Here is a 27,176-nt window from a genome sequence, read left to right on the forward strand (position 1 = left end):
ATAGTGTAATATTCCGCATAACACCTGGCCAGTCTGCCCAGTGTTCCAAGTGTTGGGCAAAAATTATTAGGCCCGTAGTGTTTTCTAACTCACAGATATATTTCCTTGCTGCTCTGATTCTAAACACAGTGAAATAATCCTTCAGTTTTAATATAATTCTGATTCTGGTATCATGATAAGAAATAAAAGAATCCTTTATTTTTTCTGGCCATGCTGCGTGGCTTGCGGGATTTTAGTTCCCAGACCAGGGGTCGAACCCTGGGCCCATGGCAGTGAAAGCGCCGAGTCTTAACCACTGGAGCAACAGGGAATTACCCCAGAAGAATCCATTTTGAGATGTTTTCAATTCATGTCATCCTACCTGAAAGTGAGAGATATACCAAAGGCTTGTAGTTCAGAAATATTATTATTTTTTGGCTGAGCTGAGTCTTTGTTGCTGCGTTTGGGCTATCTCTAGTTTCGGTGACTGGGGGCTACTCTCTGTTGCGGTGCGCGGCTTCTTGTGGCTTCTCGTTGCAGAGCACGGGCTCTGGGTGCGCAGGCTTCAGTAGTTGTGGCATGCTGGCCCAGTAGTTGTGTCTCGCAGACTCAATAGTTGTGGTTCATGGGCTCTAGAGCGCAGGCTCAGTAGTTGTGGCGCGCGGGCTTAGTTGCTCCACGGCATGTGGGATCTTCCCGGACCAGGGCTCGAATTCGTGTCCCCTGCATTGGCAGGTGGATTCTTAACCACTGCGCCATCACGGAAGCCCCATATTTCTTATAAATCACAATATCAGACCCAGAGATGCCGCTTTTAGAAAGGCACCCAGGATGTTTGAAACCACGTATCCACATGAGCATCTTATCCAAGACTCAACGTGCAGTAGACTTCAGAATATACATCTTTGTGAGAATCCACACAGAGCAATATGTTTGCTAATGCTTGAACCTGAAGATCAAAACTGTGGAACAGGTCTTCCCTGGTGGCGCAGTGGTTAAGAATCTGCCTGCCAATGCGGGAGATACGGGTTCGAGCCCTGGTCCGGGGAGATCCCACATGCTGTGGAGCAACTAAGCCCGTGCGCCACAACTACTGAACCTGTGCTCTAGAGCCCACGTGCCACAACTACTGAAGCCTGCGCACCTAGGGCCCCGTGCTCCACAACAAGGGAAGCCACCGCAGTGAGAAGCCTGTGCACCGCAACGAAGAGTAGCCCCTGCTCGCCGCAACTAGAGAGCCCACGCACAGCAACGAAAACCCAACGCAGCCAAAAGTAAATAAATAAATTTATTAAAACAAAAAAAACTGGAACGTAGCGTTAACGTTGGAGAAGAAGCATTCAAGTGTAATGAATATTGTAAAGTGTTTCATCAGGCATCCACATGTTTGGTATAATAAGAGAATTCTTACAGGTCAAAGTATACAGGTATACTAAACATGAAAACCCTTTTAAGAAACAGTCCGTCCTCAGGGGTCCCCAAAGAACTTGTATTTGTGAGAATCCTCACAAATATAATGAATTTGGTGAATATTTTGAGCAATTCTTCAATAGACCACACCTCAGAGAATGCATACTAGGACTAAATAATCCTTTAGTTGTCTGAGATTAACCTGAGTTATGACATACTTAAGAATAATTACAAATCACAGCATGTTAAAACTTGTGTATGAGAAGAGGAAGGAGATATGTGGAAATGGCCCATTATCTTCAGTGTATGAACAATTATTTGAGTTTTCTTGAAAAGGCTTAATTACTATTTATGTCTTTCAATCTGAAGGTTAAAGTCTGTTGATCTTATGCCTTCATTACAGGCCTTTGATGATTGTTTCTGGGAAGGAAGCAGTAACGTAAAGGGGCCAACTTCGTTAGGCATGGTTCCTTCACATCCATGTTCCCTGGAAAAACGAAGACCCTGAATGATCAAATTCAGTAGTGTGTGAATTAGTGGCAGGGAGGGGCAGGGAATAATGTACAATTATGACATGACTCATCGTGCTTATTACGTTCAGGGAGCCCTTCTGTGGATAGGCCAGTGTGGGTTATAGGACAGAATCCTCTACCAATTGACCATGAGTAAAGCAGGCAGGACATTAAGGGACTGGGCTTTTCATGGCAGGAGCGTGACAGGTTACTAGGGACTGATTATCAGGTAGATATAATGCACAGGAAAAGTTGGTCACTGTCTCCATTGGATGGTGATAGCAGTCGTGTACATCTATGTTGAAAGGAAATTAGTTTTATTCTTTGAAATTGAGAGAACAGTTATGTTGAGAGGAAATTTAATCAAAATAGTATGTGTGTATGTGATTTGCCATTTAACTGCTGCCATTACATTTTGCTATTGTTTTATTCTAAATGTATCATAGGTCTCCTGTTTTAATTCATAAAATCACATGAAATATATATATTACAAATATATACACTGCAAGTATATCCATTACAATCTTCATTCTGAAGTATATTCAGTAAGGTAACTTTCATCTAATTTTCAGGTGTATTTTTTTTTACAACAAAATATCAGTAGATGCTATATATAAGATTTTACACTTTGTTTTTTATGTATAATAGAGATCGTTTCAGTATAATGACTTTCTGCAGTCTTATTGTTGAGTTTGTTTTGTTTTGTTTTGTTTTTTTTGTGGTACGCGGGCCTCTCACTGTTGTGGCCTCTCCCGTTTCGGAACACAGGCTCCAGACGCGCAGGCTCAGTGGCCATGGCTCACGGGCCCAGCCGCTCTGCGGCATGTGGGATCTTCCCGGATCGGGGCACGAACCCGTGTCCCCTGCATCAGCAGGCGGACTCTCAGCCACTGCGCCACCAGCGAAGCCCTCTGCACTCTTTTCATACCTTTTTACACATAGCCATGTGTTCCCCTAATTTCTCAGCGCTCTTGCATCAAGGCCAAGTCTTAAGACCAATTTTGCCCAGTTGTTTGTTCATGGAAGTTGTGTGTTTGTCATTTGAATGAGGAAATCATAATTTCTTAAACATCAGGATATCACACCCAGCAATTCTACTTTTGAAAATATACCCAAGAGATTTGAAAAGATTTTTTTCATGAAGACATCTTGTATAGCATTGATGATGTGCGGAATCTAAAATACGACAGAAATGAACATACCTAAAAAACAGAGTCACAGGTGTAGAGAACAGACTTGTGGTTTGCCCAGGTGGAGGGGGGCAGGTAGCGGAGGGTTGGATTAGGAGTTTGGGATTAGCAGATGCAAAGTAATGTATAAACAACAAGGTCCTACTATATAGCACAGAAAACTATATTCAATATCCTGTAATAATCCATAATGGAAAAGAATGTGAAAAGGAATATGTATATGTGTAATTGCATGTGTCATTCCTCTGTGTACATTTTCATGTGATGCAAATTTGAAAACTACCCCTTGATTTATGCAACCTCCAAGCATTTCACTGACATAAAGGGAGAAATACAAATTAAATATATAAATTGGACAAAACAGTATCTTTGAAAAATATATATGATTGACAAGATGAGATTCCTCAAAACCTGAAAGTCGAACTGCCATATGTATGACTCAGCCACTCCACTCCTGGGTACGTTACTAGGAAAAAAGAAAACTCTAATTTGAAAAGATACAGGCACCTGAACGTTCATAGTATCACAATTTACAGTAGCCAAGATATGGATGCAACCTAAATGTCCATCAACAGATGAATGGATATGGGGGAGTTCCCTGTTGGCCTAGTGGTTAGGATTCCAACAAACGTGCAATGAGATCCCTGTGAATCAGGAAGAGGAATGTAGTATGTATATTATTAGCAGGTGGAAAATTGTGGTCTTTCCTAAGCAAGACATCAGGAGTTTACTCTTGAATAAACATTCAGTTTTGTGTGAAAGAGTCTGATTCCATATTTGAGGTCTGACTATAGACACCTTTAAGTCTCACTACAAACTGTTCCTCTTCTGCTCACGTGAGCAGGGCAGGCTGATGATAAAGCTGAGTGCGCCTTCCCTTGGTAGTAGTTGTGGGTTCACGCAACGAGCAAGTACCATCACCTCAGCCTGGCCCTGTATCCAGAGTAACACAAGCCCATCAGCATTCTCTGCCCTCTCTAGCCATTTTTAAAAACTTGGGAAGTCTACCCTGCTCTCCCCAGAAGGCCTCATTACGTAACAAACATTTTCCTAACACGTTATTTATTTATTTTTTTGCCACGCCATGTGGCCTTCAGGATCTTAGTTCCCCAAACAAGGGATCAAACCCAGGCTCCCTGCAGTTGAAGCTGAGCTCGGAGTCCTAACCACTGGACCATCAGGGAATTCACTCCTAACACTTTAATGTATGGAGTCATCAGTCCTGCCATCGAATCTAAACTTTGAGTGGGGATCCATCCTTTTCCAATGGAGAAAGCCTAAGTACAAACTAACAAAAATGTGTTGGGAGAGTTAATAGGTGAAATTTCTAGTGTATCTATCAAAAACTCCCATTGTATACGTTCATTCTTAGAGAAAAGTCAAGAACATTGATCTTTTTCAATTCTCTCACCACCCCCTACCCCCTTCTGGGAATCACATGTTAGTTCTATGAGTCTCCTTTCACTGTATTTTGCGTTTTTTGTTTTTTAATTTTTTAGATTCCATATATAAGTGAAACCATGTGGTATTTGTCTTTGAGTTTTTTTCTCTTAGCACAGTACCTTCTTCATCCATCCATGTGGTTGCAAATGGCAAGATTTATTTTCTGGCTGAGTAGCGTTCCATTCTATATATATACACCACGTTTTCACTATTCATCCGTCCTTCCATGGTGCTCAACCCAGTCTTCACATTAGATGGATGAGGCATTTTGCATAGACATGTTTTGTACCCTCTGACCGGGGATTCCCCTTCATGTAGTCAGTGTAGGACCCAACCTCAATCATATATATATATTTTTTAGAAGATGTTGGGGGTAGAAGTTTATTAATTTATTTATTCGTTTTTGCTGTGTTGGGTCTTCGTTTCTGTGCAAGGGCTTTCTCTAGTTGTGGCAAGCGGGGGCCACTCGTCATCGCGGGGCATGGGCCTCTCACTATCGCGGCCTCTCCTGTTGAGGAGCACAGGCTCCAGATGCGCAGGCTCAGCAGCCATGGCAAACGGGCCCAGTTGCTCCGCAGCATGTGGGATCTTCCCAGACCAGGATTCGAATCCATGTCCCCTGCATCGGCAGGCGGACTCTCAACCACTGCGCCACCAGGGAAGCCCTCAGTCATATTTAAAGTGCCCCAGGATGTTCCAATCTGGATCCATCATTGAGCATCGTGACTCTTAGTCCCCCCATTCCTGAGGGCTGAGATCTGGGCTGAGGGTGAGGGCTCTGCTCTGCGTGGGGATGGATCAGGGCTGGTCTGTGACCTGCAGGGGATCGTCGGGTCCAGCTGAGGTGCCCACTGCTGCTGGGTATGTGAGGGCCTCACCAGGAGGGGAGCCTGATCTGAAGGAAAGAGTGGGAAACTCCTGTGTTGGTCTGTGTGTGGGAGTTACTGTCCTGAGCCCCTCCTGGGACAGTGGGCAGCAGAGGACCATCTGTTCCACATGCTGAGGGCTTCCCTGTGTGTGTGGTGGTGACTCAGGAAGGGGGTGTGTTGATTCTGAGCATTAAACAGCATCTTTTCCACTTTCAGGATAGACCTCTAAACATTCATTTTGTCTAAGGAAGAAGCCCTTAAGAGGTGAAAGAGGAAAGAACTGGAGTCTGCAATGGCTCTTACTCAGGTAATGTCATATTCTTGGTTGGTTTTTCTGTCTGTCCTTCCTCGAATGCCCTTCTTTGGACTCGGTAAACTTGTCTGACTCTGAAGTATCCTGCCTGACACCTGTACACGCACCGTCCCCCAGGTCCTTCCCTCAGGGCCTGTCATCTCCACTTAGATCCCGTCTCCCCGTGACCCAGTGACCTGGAACTTGTAAAGAGGCTCCACTGGGTGTAGTCCTGGGCAGGGCTTCACCCCCATGGGTTTAGTCGGGGTGTCAATGCCATTGGCCCGCAGCAGCTGCTTAGGGGCCCCATCTGGATGCACCGTCTGCTCTCTGTAAACCAGGATCTAGATGGTGCACGTGGAAGTCGGGCATTAATGTGCACAACACCTGGTGAGATCTGGAAGTCAGGCCAACTAGGGGTAATTTGTTCTGACTTATTCAAAGGCCATTGAAGCTAAGTGGGCAAGTCACTGACTGAATCTTAATGACTGGGAATGGAATGGAAAGTTCAGAACTAGACATCAGTGATAGAGGGTGTTTTATTCCAGCCTGGAATTTGAACCATGAAGTCAACCTAAACCTCTGACTGTTGGAAATTCTTTATATCACTTTCATCACCTCCATTCCTGAGAGGTTGTCTTTTTACTCTGTGGATTGTATCTTTTGACACATAGTATTTACCTTTGATGCAGGTTAAGGACCAGCTTTATTTTTTTTCTTGTAGATATCTAGTTTCTCAGCACCATTTGTTATTGAGACTGTCCTTTCCCATTTGTTTAGTGTTGGCACCCTTTTCTATACATTTTTCCATATATTCCAGGGATTGTTTGAGTTTTCTAATCTGTTCCATTGGCTTATGTATCTGCATTTATGCCAGTACCACATCATCTTGATTACTTTGTAATATGTTTTGAAATCTAAAACTGATGGGCTTGGTCGATGGCCATGATCTTCAGGTGCAAGTGCTTCCAGCCCTGGCCCCGCCCCGGACAAGGGTGGCTGCCTGCTGGATCACTTCGGTGAATGTAAAAGCTTTAAAGAGAATTTCATGAAGTGTCTCCAGGGCAATAGTTTTGACAATACTTTGCAGAAATGAATCAAAACAATGTATTTAGAATGTAGGATGGAGAGGCAACTGATGTTACAAAAACCCCTGGAAAAACTGGAATTTGGAGATTTGTTTGTTTTGTTTTCTTTTCTTTTTGGCCATGCAACGTGGCATGTGGGATCTTTGTTCCCTGACTAGGCAACGAACCTTCATCCCCTGCAGTGGAAGCACTGAGTCTTAACCACTGGACCACCAGGAGGTCCTGGGGTTTGGAGATTTGCTAGATGGAAAATCAGAGAGAAAAACTGAACCTTGATGGGAAGAAGACTGCAGGACAGTGTGGGGTCATCTGGACGACGTCGCCCCGCTGATGACCTTGCCACTCCAAGGGCGTGCTTGTAGGTACTGTGGCACAGGAAGGGGCTTTGCGGATGCCCAAGAGATGCCGTTGAAATCAAGATAGACACCCCACCCTGGCTCATCTTCTAGGAATCCCCAAAGGATTTTGGAAAACCATTGTCCCTTTTAGATTCCCATTTTCCCCCAGGTGTGTTAGGTTTTCTCATTAAGTCCTAGAGTGTGACAGGGCCCCCAGGGAGGTAAGGTGCCAGGTGACATCTGCGTAGTGAATGGAACTTTGGGCTCCTGTGTGGTGCTGGATTCACATCACAGGCTCTGTGTCTTTTCAGTGCTCGTGTGCTGAATGTTCACGATTAGCGGTCTGTTACATAGACAGAGATTGTCAGGAAAACTTTTTGTAGCAAATGGTTTCCTCTTCATACTCATAAATATATATGCCCTTTATTTCTTTTTTTGCGGGGGCGGGGTGGATGCTGCGCTGCACAGCATGCGGAATCTTAGTTCCTTGACCAGAGATCAAACCTGTGCCCCCTGTGGTGGAAGCATGGAGTCTTAACCACTGGACTGCCAGGAAGGTCTCTGACCTTTATTTCTTTTTTTATCTTTTCTTTTTTTTTTTTTAACAAAAATAGAGGACAAGTTCAGAAGTGGGAAATGGTCTGGCTTTTGAGATATCTGACTTCTTGCTTTTTTTCTGGTGATGCCCGAGCACCAGGTATCTTTCTAACCAAGTGTCATTTTCTGATTTGTATCAGACTATGTTTGTAAAACTGGATGTTTAATTTCAAGAACTCATTTGTTGTAACTGCAAAAAAAAATGAAAATAAAAATGACTCTATCTTCTTTTTCAAGAGTATTTTGGATATTTGGGGGTCCCTTGAAATTCTGTTAATTCTATAATTTTTAAATTTTTTAATAAATTTTATTTATTTATTTATTTATTTATGGCTGCGTTGGGTCTTCGCTGCTGCGCACGGGCTTTCTCTAGTTGCAGTGAATGGGGGCTACTCTTCATTGAGGTCCGCTCCCTGTTAATTATAGCGTGATTTTTCCTATTCCTACAAAAATTGCCCTTGAAATTTTCATAGGGATTCCATTGAATCTGTAGGACACTTTGGGTAATTTGGCCATTTTAAGAATATTAAAATTGGACTTCCCTGGTGGCGCAGTGGTTAAGAATCTGCCTCCCAATGCAGGGGACACAGGTTCGAGCCCTGGTCTGGGAAGATCCCACATGCTGCGGAGCTACTAAGTCCGTACGCCACAACTACTGAGCCTGCGCTCTAGAGCCCGTGTGCCACAACTACTGAGCCTGCGCTCTAGAGCCCGTGTGCCACAACTATTGAGCCTGTGCTGTAGAGCCCACGTGCTGCAACTACTAAAGCCCGCACGCCTAGAGCCTGTGCTCCACAAGGAGGGAAGCCACCGCAATGAGAAGCCCATGCACCGCAACAAAGAGTAGCCCCCGCTCGCCGCAACTAGAGAAAGCCCGCGCACAGCAACAAAGACCCAACACAGCCAAAAATAAATAAATAAATGAATGAATTAATTAAAAAATATTAAAATTGGAATATTCTAATCCATGAGTACAGGGTGTGTTTCTATTTATTTGTATCTCCATGAACTTCTTTTAGAACGTTTAGTAGTTTTCAGTGTACAAGTTTCTCAACTCCTTGGCTAATTTTTTCCTAAGTGTTCTATAGGACTATTCTCTAATTTTCTGTTGACCTTGTTCATTGTGTATAAAAGTGCAACTGATTTTTGCGTGCTGATTCTTTATGCTGCAAGTTTTCTAAAGTTGTTTTTTGAGGAAGTAGTTTTCTCGTGAAATCTTTTTGGTTTGTGCATACAAAACCTTGTCACCTACAGAATAAGAAAATTGTACTTTTTCCATGTGGGTAACTTTGAGTTTTTGGTTTTTGTCTTACTGTTCTAGATAGGGCGTTTAGTATTTTCTTGAACAGTAGTGCAGAGTGTGCATCTTTCTCTTTTGTTGCTGTAAAGATTTAGTAATGCGGACTTCCCCTGTAGTACAGCTTACACTGCCTGGTGTAAATTTTGATAACTTTGATATGTTTTTCTTTTAATTTATTGATTGATTGATTGATTGATTGATTGATAGATAGATAGCTGTGCTGGGTCTTCGTTGCGGTGCCCGGGCTCTCTCCAGTTGCAGCAAGCGGGGGATACTCCTCGTTGCCATGCATAGGCCTCTCACTGTGGTGGCTTCTCTTTGTTGTGGAGCATGGGCTCTAGGCGTGCAGACTCAGTAGTTGTGGCATGTGGGCTCAGTTGCTCCGCGGCATGTGGGATCTTCCTGGACCAGGTTGAACCTGTGTCCGCTGCATTGGCAGGCAGATTCCCAACCACTGCACCACCAGGGAAGTCCTGGCATGGTTTTTGTTTTGTTTTGGTTTTTGGCCCTGCTGCGAGGCATGTGGGATCTTAGTTCCTTGACTAGAGATTGAACCCGTGCCCCCTGCAGTGGAAGCACAGAGTCTTAACCACTGGACCACGGGGAAAGTCCCTGGTATGTTAATTTTATAATTAATTAATTAATTAATTTTTGGCTGCATTGGGTCTTTGTTGCTGCACGCGGGCTTTCTCTAGTTGCAGCGAGTGGGGGCTACTCTCTGTTGCGGTGCGCGGGCTTCTCATTGTGGTGACTTCTCGTTGCAGAGCACGGGCTCTAGCCATGTGGGCTTCAGTAGTTGTGGCACTTGGGCTTCAGTAGTTGTGGCTCACGGGCTCTAGAGCGCAGGCTCAGTAGTTGTGGCACACAGGCTTTGTTGCTCTGCAGCATGTGGGATCTTCCCGGACCAGTGCTCGAACCTGTGTCCTCTGCATTGGCAGGCAGATTCTTAACCACTGCGCCACTGGGGAAAGCTCTCTTGTATTGTCTTTGACTGGCGTTGGTAGTAGAGTAATTCTGGCCTCATAGAGTTTGAAACTGTTCCTTTTTCTTCATTTTGGGGGGGAATAGTTTAAGTAAATTTGTTCTTAATGGTTTTCAAATGTTGTCTTGAATTCTGAAGTGAATATATCTGGCTTTCCTTTGTTGAATTGTTTTTGATTAGTGATTCCATCTCCTTTCCAGTTACTTGTTTGTAGAGGTTTTAATTTCTTCATGGTTCTGTCTTGGTAGTTAATGTTTCTCTAGGAATTTATTCATTTCTTCTAGTTTATCCAATACTCAGGGATAGAATTTTCATAATATTTTCTTCTAATTTTCTTGATTTCTGTTGAATCAGTTGAAATTATTTGTAATGTCCGCTCTTTCATTTCTGATTTTAGTAATTTGAGTCTTTGCTCTTTTTGTTAGTTATTCTAGATATGGGTTTGTCAGTTTTGTTCTCTTCAAATAACCAACTTGTGGTGGTGTGATTTTATGTAGTTCTTTTCCCCTATTTTATTGATCTCTAATCTAATTCTTTCTTCTATGTTCTGCTAGTTTATGCATATTTTGTACTTGTAAGATCTTTTATTTTGTTTTGGATTTTTTTTTTGAAATTAGTTTTCGTACACTTGATAAACCACAACCTTTTCTTTGTACTTTTAAAATTTTCTCTTTCCCTTACTTATCGAAATTTAATTAATATATATCATTGTATAAGTTTAAGGTGTATAGTGTGAACTTTTCTTGCAAAATAAGTACCTCAGTGGGGTCTTTACTACATTCACCTGTGACATAATTACAGTTTTTTTATGTGTCTTGGGAACATGTAAGGTCTACTATCTTATTGACTTTCAAGCCTATAGTATAGTGTTGATAACTGTAAGTACCATGGTGTACATTAAATTCTACAACTTTCAACTTACAGCAGGAAATGTATTCCTTTGACTAATATCTCCCCATTCTACCAAGTCCCAGGATTTGATAACCAGTATTTTTGTCTTTGTTACTCTTTGGTTCTTTTTTTTTTTTTTTTTCTTTTTACACATGAGTTACATCATTCAGTACCATCTGTTCATTCTCTGTGAATTACTTTACGGAGCAGATAACCTCATTGTTCCTCTGTGTTGTTAAAAATAGCAGAATTTTTTTCTTCTTCCTGAGTAAATGGTACTACATTCCGTATATCTGCTAGATTTTTTTCGTTTGATATGTTCCCAATAGTGTAATTTCTGCACTATATAATAACTTTGTTCTTTTTAAAATCGTTTGAAGAAGTTTTATCCTATTTGATTTTTTGTATCTGTATGTTTGTGTATGGGATAAATTTATCCATCTCCATTCGATGGCCTCTTCCAGCTTACCTTCAGGTTTCAGTAACAACATTCTTACACATCTCCCGGAATATTATGTGTGTTCTTTGTGAATATATGCATGGAAATGGGACTTACGGAGTATTTAGTTTGATACCTTACACAGCGAATAATGTAATAAGTGTAAACCTGCTTTGTTTGTACTTTGAACTGGTTTGCAAGACAGAAATAGAGACACAGATGCAGAGAACAAACATATGGACACCAAGGGGGAAAGGGGGTGGTGGTGGTGGGATGAATTGGGAGATTGGGATTGACATATGTATACTAATATGTATAAAATGGGTAACTAATAACTTGCTGTATAAAAAATAAATAAAATGAAGTTAAAAAAATAGATGCAAGTGACAGCGTACTATGCACACTGTTTTATACTTAAATTTTTCATTAGTATATATCTTGGAGATAATTCCAGGACATATAATTTAGAAAATTTTTTTATTGCTAAGAGAAGAAAAATTTTTTCGTCGAGGTTACATTTTTCTGGGGAGGTATGGCAAAGGTCTTATCCTTTTGTTTACCTCAGTGGTATCATTCATGAAATTCCAGAGTGGTTGGTTTAAGGTCACATTCCTGGGAGGGGTGTAACTGCAATAAAGTCTTGTTTTGCTGTCTTTGGGGCAAATGACCACTTTGGGACTGTTTTATTTTTTTCAACACTCCCTAAAACCTGTCCCCCATTCATGAATATGCAGTACATGGCATGCACCTTGATCTACATTATGGGAAAATAGGAATATAGTAAGCACATGCGAAATATTAGAAAAATTAAAAATCATACGATCTCTTATGCTTGAATCGCTCAGGGAAATAATTTGAAAATATCAATGTTCATGAGTTTTAAAAACGAACAATATCCAAGAGGAACTTTTTCCTTTGAGAGATAAAGTAGAAATTTCATACATTCACTACCCAAACATTCTTTATTTTTGGTAATGTGCACTTGTAACCATTCACTGGAATAGGGTGGAACCCCATCCAAAGTTTTGTTTCGTCATTGAGGTTGATGCTAACATTAAAGTGTTATGCGAATATTTGTTACATACTTCAGCTGTCTAGGGGGACAGGGGAGACTTCCAAGGTGTTTTAAAATGGTTTGAGAGAACGGAATGGTGACTGGCTTGGTGTGTTAATGTGATTACCGGGTGAGGCTTGATGGAGGATACACTTGCGGTTTGAACTTTCAGTTTGTGTCACAGGATGGAGCCATCAGGCTTCTTTATCAGCTTGCCCACATAGGCTGGATAGGAAGAGGTTGTGCTTATTCGGTGTCAGTAGTGAAACATCAAAAGCTGGAGTCAGATTGTTCAATTAAATGCAATATTTACTCTTGAACCTCCTGGTTTCTTGGTTAGGACACACTATACGCTTCTTCATGCTAATAATGTTATTACATTTTTTTTTTCTCCTGCAGCAGACATGCTGTTCAATTGGGTTGTTGAAAATGCTTGTAAAATACTATTTTAAAAAATTGGCTAAATACATTTACCCTGTTTAATAAAAATTAATGTGTGTGGGGCTTCCCTGGTGGCGCAGTGGTTGAGAGTCCGCCTGCCGATGCAGGGGACGCGGGTTCGTGCCCCGGTCCAGGAAGATCCCACGTGCCGCGGAGCGGCTGGGCCTGTGAGCCATGGCCACTGGTCCTGCGCGTCCGGAGCCTGTGCTCCGCAACGGGAGAGGCCACAACGGTGAGAGGCCCGCGTACCGCAAAAAAAAAAAAAAAAAATTAATGTGTGGAACTGTTTATTGGATAATATAAATAGGCAATTTCATAGAAGAGCAATTATCCAAGGGCTATTAAAATTTTCATTTCAAATAACGTTACTAAGCAATATGTTACATGGTTTATTTTCTACTGTAATAATTTTTGTTTTTATTTTTTTATTTTTCTAAAGATATTTATTTATTTGGTTGTGCTGAGTGTTAGCTGAGGCATGGAGGATCTTTGTTGCGGCATGCGGGATCTTTTAGCTGTGGTACGCGGGATCTTAGCTGCAGCATGTGGACTCTTAGTTGCAGCCTGCATGTGGGATCTAGTTCCCTGATCAGGGATCGAACCCGGGCCCCCTGCATTGGGAGTGCAGAGTCTTAACCACTGGACAGTCAGGGAAGTCCCTGTGGTTTTTTTTGTTTGTTTGTTTTTTAACATCTTTATTGGAGTATAATTGCTTTACAATGGTGTGTTAGTTTCTGCTTTATAACAAAGTGAATCAGCTATACATATACATATATCCCCATATCTCTTCCCTCTTGCATCTACCACCCTCCCTATCCCACCCCTCTAGGTGGTCACAAAGCACCGAGCTGATCTCCCTGTGCTATGCAGCTGCTTCCCACTAGCTATCGCTTTTACATTTGGTAGTGTATATATGTCCGTGCCACTCTCTCACTTTGTCCCAGCTTACCCTTCCCCCGGCCCCGTGTCCTCAAGTCCATTCTCTAGTAGGTCTGCGTCTTTATTCCCGTCCTGCCCCTAGGTTCTTCATAACCATTTTTTTTTTAAGATTCCATATATATGTGTTAGCATACGGTATTTGTATTTCTCTTTCTGACTTACTTCAGTCTGTATGACAGACTCTAGGTCCAACCTCACTACAAATAACTCAATTTTGTTTCTTTTTATGCCTGAGTAACTGTTGTGTTTTTTAAAATACACTTTTTCCTTAGCATTATTTTTTCTTCCCAGACATATTCCATTTTTTAAAAATGTATTGCTTTTTTGAAAACTAAATTTATTTATTTTTGGCTGCGTTGGGTCTTTGTTGCTGTGCGCGGGCTTTCCCTAGTTGCGGTGAGCGGGGTGGGGGGGGCTACTCTTCGTTGCGGTGCGCGGGCTTCTCATTGCGGTGGCTTCTCTTGTTGCGGAGCACGGGCTCTAGGCTTGCAGGCTTCAGTAGTTGTGGTTCATGGGCTCTAGAGTGCAGGCTCAGTAGTTTTGGCACCTGGGCTTTGTTGCTCCGCTACATGTGGGATCTTCCCGGAGCAGGGATCAAAGCCGTGGCCCCTGCACTGGCAGGCGGATTCTTAACCACTGCGCCACCAGTTAATCCACATCTTCCATTTTTACAACAAGGGATGCATAAATCAGTGAGTTGTTTTCCGATTCTTGTGACATGAATACGTACATAACTCAGTGAGTTATATAAAGTAGGTGCACTGTAAACATGATAAAAGAGCATTCCTCTAGGCGATCAATTTAATGAAAGAACTAGAATGGGGAGATGGGGAGATGAAATCTTTTAATTTGGGAATTGGTATGGTAAAGTGCTTGAAAATCAAGATTGTGGAAATGAACAAGGATGCAGTGAACTGAATGAGATTATAAGGATGAATAAGATAGAAAGACCCCACAATTCCAAGTATAGTTTGTGACAATGAGACAGTCTCCATTGCCAAAATGCCTGGAAGCCATTCTGCCACTTCTCAGTGGAAGGTATTCACATTCAGGGCCATTACATTTTGCAGAGAAAATAAGATTTGTGCTACGTGTATATAGCATGACAACTGACACCCAATATCCTCCACTTAGGACTTGATCCTGAGCAAAAAGAAAATATTTTCTTTGGAAAGGCGATCTTCAGTCTGATTTATATTATATTTCGTCATTATCCCACTTCAGGTAAGAGTTATTGTTATTAAGGGTTTATGCCTAATAACTTACTAAATTTTCATCTCTCAGAAAAGCACTAATATTTATTCTCATTTCACAAATGAAGGATTTTAGGACAAACACAGATTTAGACCCATTCATTTGCATCCCAGCAAGTGACAGAATCGGGAATTGAATCCAGGTTGTCTGGTTTCAGTGACAAATTGCTTAATTATGTTGCTACACTAACAAGACTAATTATTTCTATCCTTCCATAACTCAACATCTGTACTTAATTTGTTAGTATCTGTTGACTCTTTTAAATGACTTAACTGCAAATATAGTTGTGGTTATGATAACGTTCTATAACATCTATACAGGCATACCTCATTTTAGTGCCCTTTATTTTATTTTTTAAATTATTTTTTTATTTTTGGCTGCGTTGCGTCTTCTTTGCTGTGCATGGGCTTTCTCTAGTTGTGGAGAGCGTGGGCTACTCTTTGTTGCAGTGTACCAGCTTCTCATTGCGGTGGCTTCTCTTGTGGAGCATGGGCTCTAGGTGTGCAGCCTTCAGTAGTTGCAGCACGTGGGCTCAGTAGTTGCGTTACGCGGGCTCTAGAGCCCATGGGCTTCCTTAGCTATAGCTCATGGGGTCTAGAGCGCAGGCTCAGTAGTCGTGGCACATAAGCTTAGTTGTTCTCCAGCATGTGGAATCTTCCCGGACCGGTGCACGAACCCGTGTCCCCTGCATCAGCAGGCGGACTCAACCACTGCGCCACCAGGGAAGCCCTCTTCTTCATCTTGATTAATCTGGAAGTAATGCAATTTGTAACTTTCTTTGGTGATAGCACCTACCTAACGTACGTAACCAATCTCGGAGATTAGTCTTCTTCAGATATTTTTTGGTGAGATATTTCAGATACCTTTTGGAAAAAGACACCTCAGAAGTTGCGGTAATCTTGCTTTTGCTTTTGATTGTTACAACGCCTCCACTAAGATTCCCAGTTTTTCCATTCAGTTTGATTCTCTCCTGAAGAACCTGCTCAAAATTGGCAGCATCCATGATTCCATCTTGTACAGGATGGGTACAGTCAAGAGTAAACTTAAGGACCTGCTTCTTTTGGTTTTTTAATTGCCCCCCTTTGCCACAAGCTTTTTCAGGGGCTCCAAGGCGGCCGCGGAGGCTGGAAGGTCGGAATATCCGTTCTTTAGGGTTTCAGTATGAAATAACCATTCTACATAGCTAGAGTTCTTTTTTTAATGCACATTTTCATTTGTAATACAAAGAAAAATCCAGTTTTTATTTCCTTAAAGTGCTTATATTAATTGTAACTGCAGCAAATGTTCCAGGCTCCAATCACCGCCCCACAGCTACCACTTGGAGACCCAAATTTCCAGACCTCTGAATTGCTTCAGCCTCACTAGCGGGACGTGCGAGAAATCTGTTGGCCAAAAAAAAAGCTTTTTATTTAATCTGTTTTTAACTTACGAGGAATCTTCTTAGTTTTTGCAAAACCGGCCCATACAATTGTACGCTTTTACCTTAAAAGTATTATGGACGGTTAACTAAACAGGTCAAGGTAGGGGAACTTCGGCCCCTGCGCCGCACTCCCGCGCTCACTTCGCAGACCTGCACTCTCCCCGCCCCGCCCCTCGCACGTAGCGCTCCGCCCAGGCCCCGCCCCGGAAGCCCCGCCTCTTCTCTCTGCGTGTCCGCGGTTTCCTACGGAAGCAGACCCGGTGAGCTCGAGGTGAACGTCGTGCGGCTGACCGTAAGTTTTCTCTTTGTAGTGTATATGTGCCGCGCGGTCCCCCTTACTCCATCCTCGGGGTCTCGCAGTCACTATGGAGGTAAAATCACAGCAGCCGGCCCTCCACGCCAAGTAAATCCAGACGTCGCGGTCACAGGACGGGTGTTTTTTCCTTTGGGTTTGAATTCGCTCTGAGGCTGGTCCCTGACCTTGGCTTTTTTACCTTGTCCACGTAGACACCGCCTTTCGCAACATTTCCCTGCTTCAAACCTGTTAATGTCTCGCCCTCGCAGTGTAAAGTCCTCTTCCGCGAGGTGGATTCGCGCCCCCAGCCTGGCCCTCTCGGCCCCTGGAGGGCAGCGCCGGCCGCCGCGCTCCCGGAGAGGCCGCGTCTTCTCCCCGGTCTTGGGGTTCTGGAGAGCCCGCCCCTCTCCGGAGACCCCCTCCCTCCCTCCCAGCCCCTCTGTCCTCGCGTCTCCTCAGGCCGGTGCTTCTGCTCCGCAGGCCTCTCCTTCCTAGTCAGCTCTTCCTTTCACCCCGCGTAGGGAGAGGTGACCTGGGCCAGCCCTGTGGCACCCAGTGTATGTCTGTCCCCAGGTTCCACCCCGCTGGAAAATAGTCTCTTCCGGTAGGGTGGCATCTTATTCAGTCACCATCCCTCATCCTTGTAAATTCGTGGGCGAGGGGGATCAGGAGAAGCAGAGACCGAGCGACTGGGAGAGAAGCAGAAAAACTGAGAAGGAGGAAAGAATGAGAGAGAACCGATGGGATAGTAACATAGGGAGGGGCCTTGTATCACCGGTAGGAGGGAGGCACTTCACACAGGGAGTGGGCGGAGAGCGAAAGAGTTGCAACCGTGCCCTTCAGAGAACCGTGGTGCTGGGAGAGAAAGAGGAAAACGAGTGACTAGAAGAGCAGGAGAGAGAAAGCAGGAAGGAGGCATAGCCACCTGGGGTGCCAGAGAGTGCAGACTAAGGCATTGTAGCAGTTACAGAAAGGATGTAATCTGGAGATCGGAGAGGGAGCTGAGTTTGGGAAAAAGATGGAGACATACATGGATATTTAGGACAATCATAAAGGTTGGGGAGAAAGCAGCAAGAAGGGGAAGAAGTCGCAGGACAAGGGTGAGGGAGAACTGGGAGGGGAGAAACAGCAGGCGTGTAGAGGGGAACAAAAAGACAGGTGAAATAGGAGACAGCTAAACAGAGTGAAGTGGAAACACATAGTGGTGCAGGTGGAGGTGAGAAACTGGGTCCAGATGGGTGGTGAGTTGTTTGGATACGGATGATTATGTTGTGATAATGTTGATTTGTAGCTTTAGAATCTAAGGAATTAAAATTTATTTGCTTCAGTTAGACAGATGAGGATGGGAAGTGCAAAAAGTGAAAGGTTTGTGTATTTTGTAAGTATTTGTAAGAGAAGATAACTTCCATTTGCAGTTCCTGTTCGGCCAAGGCACAGTGACTTGACTCAGACAGTTGTGGGTCACCCCCTTCCATTTTCCTGGCATGAGGTAGAGGAGAGGAGAGAGACTAGTGGCACAAGAAATGACTAGCTTTGTCACCACATGGTGCCTCTTTAAAGGAACATTAAAAGTTTTGGTTTCTGTAATGAATTTTCTTTCTTTCTTTCTGGTTTCTTTACATTTAATTCTTTGTGTAGCTTGGAATAAATCTTCGCGCATTCAATTTCTACTTTCCTGTGGGTAATTATTAACTTCTGGAATAAGTTTGGTTCCCTTAGGTAGTCTACTCATGTCATTCTTTTCTAAATAAGGTAAATCCTCAATTTTTGAAAGACTTCGACACCAGCATTTTTAGATTAAAAATAATTCACAAATTATTTCTTTTTATTGATTCAGGTTTCTATGAGGCCTGAGTGCTTTTCCTCTTCATCTTATATATTGGAAAACTTCTTTGATAACTAGTAAATAATTTTAGACTATTTTGATGAGTATTTGGTAAAGAGGTCATTGGTCTTTTACATTAACAGTCAAAACCTAATTTAACCAGTTAGTCTAATATTTGTTTTTTTTCTCTTTTATTTGGTGTGTTAAAATAGCTGTGAGGTGACAGGAAGATGTTTCACTCAGGTCCCTCTTTAGTGTTCTTTGCAAATGATGAAGGATGAGTTGGATTGACTTGGAACCTTCCTCCAACAGAGCCATCTATTCATGATGAAAAAGTTTGTTCACAGTTTATTTTTCAGCTGACCCCTTACAATGTTTTCTTCACCAGTAGCTGTATTTTTGCGAATCTGCATGTTTAAATATTTTACTGAGATCTGGAAAGAAGAATTGAATACTCAATTGAATTGATCAGACCTTGAAAGAGAAGTTTCCTTTGGTCAGGAACATGAAGGTTGGTCCTGGTGTTTTAAATTCGACAGGCGATGAGGACAAAGTCTGCCCATTGGCCCTTCAGGATCCCATTTCAGACTTTAGTTCTACCTGATTCTCTGGATTCAACCTGGGCTTCCTCAGACATGTCTCCCCTCTGGGCTTCCTCAGGGAGCCCACCTGTAATATGGAGATGAGAGGCTAGACTCAGAAACTGTGAGTCTGAGGAATATTGACTCCTGAAGTGTTTGGCCAAATTGTGTGTTTGTGTGTGGGAATTCTTTCTAGTGAGAGTGTCCTGTGTTATTTAGAATTTTTCACGGTTCCCAGTCATCCCAGAATGAAAAGCAAAAATGCTAGGGTTTTATTTGTCCTCGGGACAAAATCCAGTTTCCTTCCTGTAGCTACACAGACCTGTATCATCCTCAGGGCCCAGCCGGCGTCTTCAGCCTCATCCTGGGAGCTGACCCTGTTCTCATGGTTCACTCTGTCCTGGTCACATTACCTTTTCTCTCTCACACCAATACCTTTCATGTTTCAGATCTTAGTTGCTCCTCTTACCTTTTTCTTTTAAATGAGCATGATTCTGGCCATACACCCTCCTTCAGGTCTTAGTTCAGAGATGGCTCCCCATCCACCCCCCGGCAATCTCTGCGACATTAACCAGATTTTATTGCCTCAATATCAGTCACCCTCAACAGAAACGCACTTCTCCATTGATTATTTTGAGTCTCTTGTCCTTAACCTCCACTGAAGGACACAGTGTTCATCTTTTTCCCAGGGTCACTGCAACGCCTCACTCGTGGGATGTTTTCAGATGCTAGGAATTTCCATTGGGCTGAGTACTCCTCAGGGAATACGAAGGTAACAGGGTAGGTGATGAGGGTGGTTCCCATATTTGTTCTGGGTATTTCAGCGCTTATTGATCTTTACCTTGTGTGCCTACTTAATTACTCCAGAGCAAAAAGATGTAGGGAGGCCTAAGAAGCCCTGTACAACTGGTTTCCTCCTGCAGTGTTGTCAGGTGTCCTCACGTTTATTCTGCTGCGTTACTGCTCTACTGTAGCTACAGGTGTTCCAGGTGTGCACATCCAGGGACCAGTCGCCACCTTGACAGGTGCTTTGCCTTCCAGCAGTTCACTTGCTCAGAGTCAGCGGTAGTGATTTCACTGTGCTAAGGGGGGGGGGCAGAAGGTCCAGAACCTAAGGGGATGTGAAGGAGAGTGCCCTAAATAGGGACTGTATTTTCCAATTCAATGTGAGTAGGGAGAACAGGAGACAAGAAACTTAGGGATGCTCTCTCTTTGTAACTGTCTCACTGGACTCAAATGCCTGTGTAACTGGACTCCGTAACGTCCCTAGTTGCTAGCAAGTATTCTCCAGAGGGCCAGCTTTTTGACCTTCATACTGAACGCCCAGTGTCCTTTGGGCGGGAGCTTCTGTGTTCTTGTTGCAAGATCTTTGCTGAGAGGTCTTTGTGCCCTTTATCACGTTTCCTCTTGTTCGCCTGGAGGAGAGATAGAGAAGTCACGTTTCCTCTTGTTCGCCTGGAGGAGAGATAGAGAAGTCGGGGAAGTGAAGCAGAGCCTGTATGAGTCTGCACGAGGGATATGGCCGCAGTTGAGCCCAGTGAATATGTGCACTTGTCCCTTGTGGAATCAAGGGATGTGGGGAAGTGTTGGCAAGGGATGTCTTAATTCTGTCTGGAGCATCAGGACACGGGTTTATGGGTGGTTGTGGGTTTGAGGTGCCGTGGGCTCCTAGCTCAGCTTCCCTGTAACATAGATGCTGAGACTGAGGCTTGCATGTATTGGTTACATTGGGTCACACCTTCATTCCTGAGGAGGAATGAAGACAGTGGATTTAGAAAGAGAGAACCATTTCCCCCCAGTATTGTTAGAGCTGTGGCCTGAGATATACTCATAGGGAGCTCTGGGTATAGGAGGGTGGCTGCCGTGGTACCGCAGGAATGGATCTACAGGGTGCCCTGTAGAATCCACTCTAAGCAGTGACTTGTGTTGGCTTTTTTGGGAGGGCAAGAATCGTCGTGTAAACCTCCAAGTAATACAGGGAAAGTCTCAGAGATCATTTTTCGCATTACCTTTGCTATTTTTGAGCATTTTGGGTTGTGAGTGAAGAATATTTCAGATGCACTATGAAAGATACAAAAGAGAGCACTTCATTGGGCATGTTGGGGTCTCACTGAGGCATGTGTATCATTGGAGACATCTTTTTAATTGGTAGGTTTTGGAGACGACAGTGTTTGTGCTGGAATCATTGTAAATGAAAGTATGGGGTTTTGGGTCCACTGATCCTTGGGTGTCTCCATATGTGTTTTTTCCTGATGCATGAGTTTTGAAGAGCTTGGTTTGTTATTTGGTATTTTATATGAGGATCATTAAGAGAGGGTCTGGAGACTGTGTTGGATCCCGTAAGAGTTTGTTAGTTTATTTGTGTCCATATGGGAAATTATGAGTTCTATGTCAGATGGCAGAATATTTTGAGCAGGGAGCTTCTGCTAGGTATGTGTCTAGCACGGACCATAAAGTCCTGTCATGTTTGGAAAGATTGTTTCAAGAATCAAAGGGCCCGAACACCACAGCGATCTAAAGTCTAGAGGCTCATCCTTGGGAAGAAATAACTGTTAACTTTCTTGCTGCCAGGCTCATGCTTGTTTCTGTACTATCCTCTCTTTATCTGTCTCAACACACAGACACACACATACACACACACAGGCCCAATACAGAGAACAGAGCACACTTAATGCCCTGTTGATGGGAATGTAAATGATACGGCTATTATGGAAAACAGTATGGTGGTTTCTCAGTAAATTTAATGTAGAACAGACACAATCTGTCAAACCCATCTCTGGCTCGATCTCCAAAGGAAATGAAATCAGTATATTGAGTGAAATGTCTGCCGCCAATGAGCATTAATGCATTATTCGCAACAGCCAAGTTGTAGAAAGAACCATAATGTTGACGAATGAATAATGAAGAGATTTTATATATAAATATATATATATGTATGTATGTATATACACACACACAAAATTCAGCCATAAAAATGAAGGAGCCTATCATTTGTGACAAAATGAATGAACCTAGAATGAATATGCTCACTGAAATAAGCCTGACAGAAAAAGGTAAATTCTGTGTGGAAACTAGAAATGTAAAACTCATAGAGCTCTCGAGTAGAAAGGTTGTTACCAGGGGCTGGGTGGTGGAGAAAATGGGGCGATGTTGCCCAAGGGTTAGAAACTGTCATTTGTAGAATGAGTAGGTTCTGGGGATCTGTGTGTACCATGCTGACTACAGTTGATCATAGTGTGTTACTATGTACTGGAGAATTGTTGAGGGAGTAGAATTTTAGTGTTCTCACTACACAGGCACAAAATGGTAACTGTGAGTTAATGGAAATGTAAATTACTTGATGCTGATAATTATTGTACGTTGTGTAATCTGCCAAATAATCACGTTGTACAGCCTATATGTACACCATTTTTATTCATCAGTTATACCTCAGTAGTGCTTGAAAAGAAAAAGAAAGCGTGAGGTGTGCTGGGCTCACCTCCTCTAGGTGGTGCTCAGCCCCGGCTTCACATTGATTTGAGTAAGGCATCTTCATATGTTTTATACCCCCCGACCAGAGATGCCTTTTAAAGGAGCTGGGATGGGGCCCAACATGAATAATACTTAAGGTTCCCCAGGATGTTCCAATCTGGATCCGTCATTGAACATCAGGACTCTGGGTCCCCCCGTTCCTGAGGGCTGAGATCTGGGCTGAGGGTGAGGGCTCTGCTCTGTGTGGGGATGGATCAGGGCTGGTCTGTGACCTGAAGGGGATCGTCGGGTCCAGCTGAGGTGCCCACTGCTGCTGGGTACATGAGGGCCTCACCAGGAGGGGAGCCTGATCTGAAGGAAAGGGTGGGAAAACTTACTGGTTGGTCTGTGTGTGGGAGTTACTGTCCTGAGCCCCTCCTGGGACAGTGGGCAGCAGAGGACCATCTGTTCCCCATGCTGAGGGCTTCCCTGTGCGTGTGGTGGTGACTCAGGAAGGGGGTGTGTTGATTCTAAGCATTAAACAGCCTGTTTCCAACTTTGAAGATCGACCTCTAAAGACTCACATGGTCTGAGGAAGAAGCCCTGAAGAGGAGGAAGAGGAGAGAGAAGGAGTAAGAAATGGCTCTTTCTCAGGTGAAGTCATGTTCTCAGTTGATTCTTCAGTGTATCCATCCTGAAATTCCCTTCTTTGGACACGCTAATCCTCTCTGACTCTGAGGTGTTGTTCCTGACACCTATGCATTCATCCTTACCTAGTGCCTTTCCTCAGTACGTGTTTATAATTGTTATATCTTCTTGGAGAATTGACCCTTTTATGATTACGTAATGTCTTTTGTCTCTTATGTCAGTTTTTCTGTTTACTTTTGCTGTCTGTGGGATAGAATGTCTTTTTCCTTCCTTTTGCTGTTTGCCTTTCCTGTCTTTAGATTTGTCTTTCACTCTAGCTCTCTGTTTTCCTCCTGTTACTTCCTCTAGTGGTCCCTGCTCAGGCACACTGTACAGTGGTGAAAGGCAGGAGACCTGGCCAGCCCCCTTCACTCCACTGTAACGTCAGAGGGAATGCATCGATCCTTTCCTTCTGATCACGACATTGGTGAAATGTTCTTTCTTAATAACAATATATTTTTTCCATATTCTTTTTTGTTATGTTTTATAATTCTCCAAGAAACTTTTTACTTTACCATTGTGAGAATTTTATTCTTAGTCTGTTAAAATAATGTATAGTAGTAATAACTTTTCTAATTTAAAAAAATTTTTTTCTAATTTTGAATCAATGTTTTATTAGTGGAAAAACAGAAACCCTTTTTGGTTTTTGTTAATGCCTATCTGTATAAATTCAAATGGACAGATTTATATTTTTGAATATAGTTATTGAAATTGGAGTTAAAGTATTCTTGTTTTTTTTAATGTCTGTATTATTTTCTTTTTTAGTAGCCTACTATAGAATCATGTTGAGAAACTCAGTTTAATACAGCTTGTACATTTTCATTTCTATAAGAAATATCCTGAAATACACGTGAATAAATATGATAATGAAAAAATAGTCTGAAAATCTGTCAGGAGACCACTCTCGTTTCAGTTAATTTATCGTTGACATGTGTGCATATGTGCATGGATGTGCAAGTCCATGGTTTAGATAAAAGACATCATGATTTTAAATCTATAGATATCTTTTTGCAATTCATATTATATCTTTAATATATTCCCTGGCCTTGAATTTTTTCTACAGTATCATGTTCATGGTTTAAATAGTAATAAGATTACTAACATTTTGTGTGTATGTGTACGTGTACACGTATATAATGAACTTTTAGGCTGTTCCATGTTGTTTACCTTGAACTTCTTTAAAGTTTTCTCAGGTAATCGTCTGTCAATGAAATTTTAATGCTCTATGTGTTACTTAACTCTTTGATTTTTAAGCTTCAGTTCCAGAGCCCAACCATGGTGTAGCCCAACCAAGTTCATGTGCTTAGTGTATGATTCCTTAGATTGCTGAACTCAGTCGAGTTTTTCAGAGTGTCTCTGACACAGTTTTCTCCTCTGTAAGTTGGGAAAAGATCTTTCTTTAATGAGCTTTGATGTTGCTAACAACATTTAGAGTAAAACATTTAGAGTAATGCACAGCATATAGGAAGTGTTCATATAATGTTCCTCTTTTTTTTTTTTTTCTTTTGCTGTACGCAGGCCTCTCACTGCTGTGGCCTCTCCCGCCACGGAGCACAGGCTCCGGACGCGCAGGCTCAGCGGCCATGGCTCACGGGCCCAGCCGCTCCGCGGCATATGGGATCTTCCCGGACCGGGGCACGAACCCGCGTCCCCTGCATCGGCAGGTGGACTCCCAACCACTGCGCCACCAGGGAAGCCCATAATGTTCCTCTTTGCTGCTGTTATCATCATCATAATTGGAGGTCTTGAGCTTTCTTTATAGAGCCACTGTGGACTCTGTCGTCTCTGAAGACACCACTCATGTTCCTCCACCTCCAGAAGGATGATTATCCCTCAGTGTATAGAACGTAATATCTAACACTTCCACATGGACAACACGGTGTTGAATTTTTATTTGCATATATTTTATGTATTGCCCACAAGAATGAGAAGGGTAAATCGATTTGAAGGATATTGTAATCTCTATGACAAAGCATAAGAAATCAAAATACACACCCAGTTAGCTTCAAATACCTTTCCATGGATCTGTCAGAATACATACTTCAACCTAATTGATCTTTTACCTCTACTCATTTTGTATGGAAATAAGAACTCTCCTCACGTCCTCTTGGTGAAATGTTTTTTTATTTAAGGGACAGTTGACATTGAATGATGTGGCCATCGAATTCTCTCCAGAAGAGTGGGAATGCCTGGACCCTGCTCAGAGGGCCTTGTACAGGGACGTGATGTTGGAGACCTACAGGAACCTGATCTCTGTGGGTGAGGATAACTTCCCTCCAGAAGTCAGGAGGGTATCTTTGCATGTTCCCTGGTTTGCCTTTTGGAATCCCCTGCCTTGCTTAACTGAGCTCAAAGCCACGTTGACTGAGGCATGAAAAGCTTCTTGATTTAGCATCAGGAGTTTAAACATGCCCTTTCTTCAGATGATCTGGCCACTTTGTGGTACACCAGGAGTTTTTTAAGTGATTAAGTGTGTCTAATGCCCAAGCGGAAACTTTTAAAATATTTCATTCCCTGTGCTCTACCTCTGTGCTTTTGATTCAGTACCTACTGGAAAAGAGTTAGATGTCTGCATATTTCATCGTTGCCTCTGCATTGAGAAGGAGGCAAGCGGTGGATGAGTTTGTGAGATATGTTTCCAGACCCACCGCAGCATTAGTAGTGTTTGGGAAACTCTACCAAATGGGAGAGTTGTTTGCGAAAACAGAAATCTATTCGTTGTCAAGTCTGAGAGGAAATTTTTCTTCTCCCTTAGTTATCACTCGGTCCCTCAACATGTAAAATGTATTCTTTCCCCCTCCAGTGGTGCGGGAGCTCCACCAAAGACAAAGGCAGTCTTTATCATGATCTGCTGCACTCGGCTATGTGGCCCCTGTGAACTTGTTGCTGCTTGATTTTGAGGAGCGTGAACAGGGTTTTTTGTTTTGTTTTGTTTTTTTGCAGTACGCGGGCCTCTCACCGCTGTGGCCTCTCCCATTGCGGAGCACAGGCTCCGGACGCGCAGGCTCAGCGGCCATGGCTCACGGGCCCAGCCGCTTCGCGGCATGTGGGATCCTCCCGGACCGGGGCACGAACCCGTGTCCCCTGCGCCACCAGGGAAGCCCCAACAGGGTTGTTTTAAAGGGGTCTGTTGCTCTCTCAGCTCTCCTTTTGGACTTGATTCCCTTGGATGCTCAGTTCTCAGTCTCTGTAGATCAGAGCTGATGCCTCCAGACTCCAGCCCCTGAGCCTTTCTGGGTTCCACCCCCATCTTGTGTTCTTTGAAGACCTAATCAGAAGATGGGAAAACACTGGCTGCTCTTTCATTCCATCTGGCACCTCAGAACCTGCAAGGAGCCGTCTCCAGCCCTGTCTGCTTGTTTTGCTACCTCAGCCATTTACTCCTTTGACTAATATCTCCACATTCTGCTACCGGAGTTCAGTAACAGCTGTTCTACTTTAAGTTGCTCTTAGTATGCCTCTTTTTTTAATTTTACTTTATTTTTATTTATGTATTTATTTTTTTGTTGGCTGCACTGGGTCTTCATTGTGGCGCTCAGGCGTCTCTAGTTGTGACGGGCGGGCTCCAGAGCTCGCGGGCTCAGTTGAGGCAGCACTTGGGCTTATTTGCCTCTTGGCATGTGAGATCTTAGTTCCCCGACCAGGGAGCGAACCTGCGTCCCTTGCAATGGAAGGCGAATTCTTAACCACTGGGCCACCAGGGAAGTCCCAGCATGCCTCTTTTTTAAAAAATATATTTTGCACATAAATGGGATCATTCAGTTTTATTCTTTCTCTGAATAATTTTACTGAGTATATATCCTCACTGTCCATCTGTGCTGTTAAAAATAGTAGGATTTTTTTCTTCTTTATGTGTAAATGAAATTGCATTCTGTGTATCTCCCAGATTTGTTCCCCATT

General features: G+C 43.1%; 1 protein-coding gene and 1 pseudogene across 1 annotated transcript in view; one reads left to right on the forward strand and one right to left on the reverse strand.

Annotated features, from left to right (window-relative positions):
- LOC117308943 (uncharacterized) overlaps positions 1–27,176 on the forward strand; it is a 75,401-nt gene that overhangs the window by 10,272 nt on the left and 37,953 nt on the right. The window contains exons 2-5 of the mRNA XM_073795671.1: positions 5,620–5,710; positions 14,899–14,988; positions 23,154–23,243; positions 25,409–25,535. Of these exons, the coding sequence (XP_073651772.1) occupies positions 23,229–23,243; positions 25,409–25,535 (142 nt within the window). The 5' untranslated portion in view covers positions 5,620–5,710; positions 14,899–14,988; positions 23,154–23,228. The remainder of the gene's footprint in view (positions 1–5,619; positions 5,711–14,898; positions 14,989–23,153; positions 23,244–25,408; positions 25,536–27,176) is intronic.
- LOC101318270 (large ribosomal subunit protein eL22 pseudogene) lies at positions 15,709–19,943 on the reverse strand (annotated as a pseudogene).

Source organism: Tursiops truncatus, chromosome 19 (genome assembly GCF_011762595.2).
Source record: "Tursiops truncatus isolate mTurTru1 chromosome 19, mTurTru1.mat.Y, whole genome shotgun sequence".
Classification (NCBI taxonomy): domain Eukaryota; kingdom Metazoa; phylum Chordata; class Mammalia; order Artiodactyla; family Delphinidae; genus Tursiops; species Tursiops truncatus.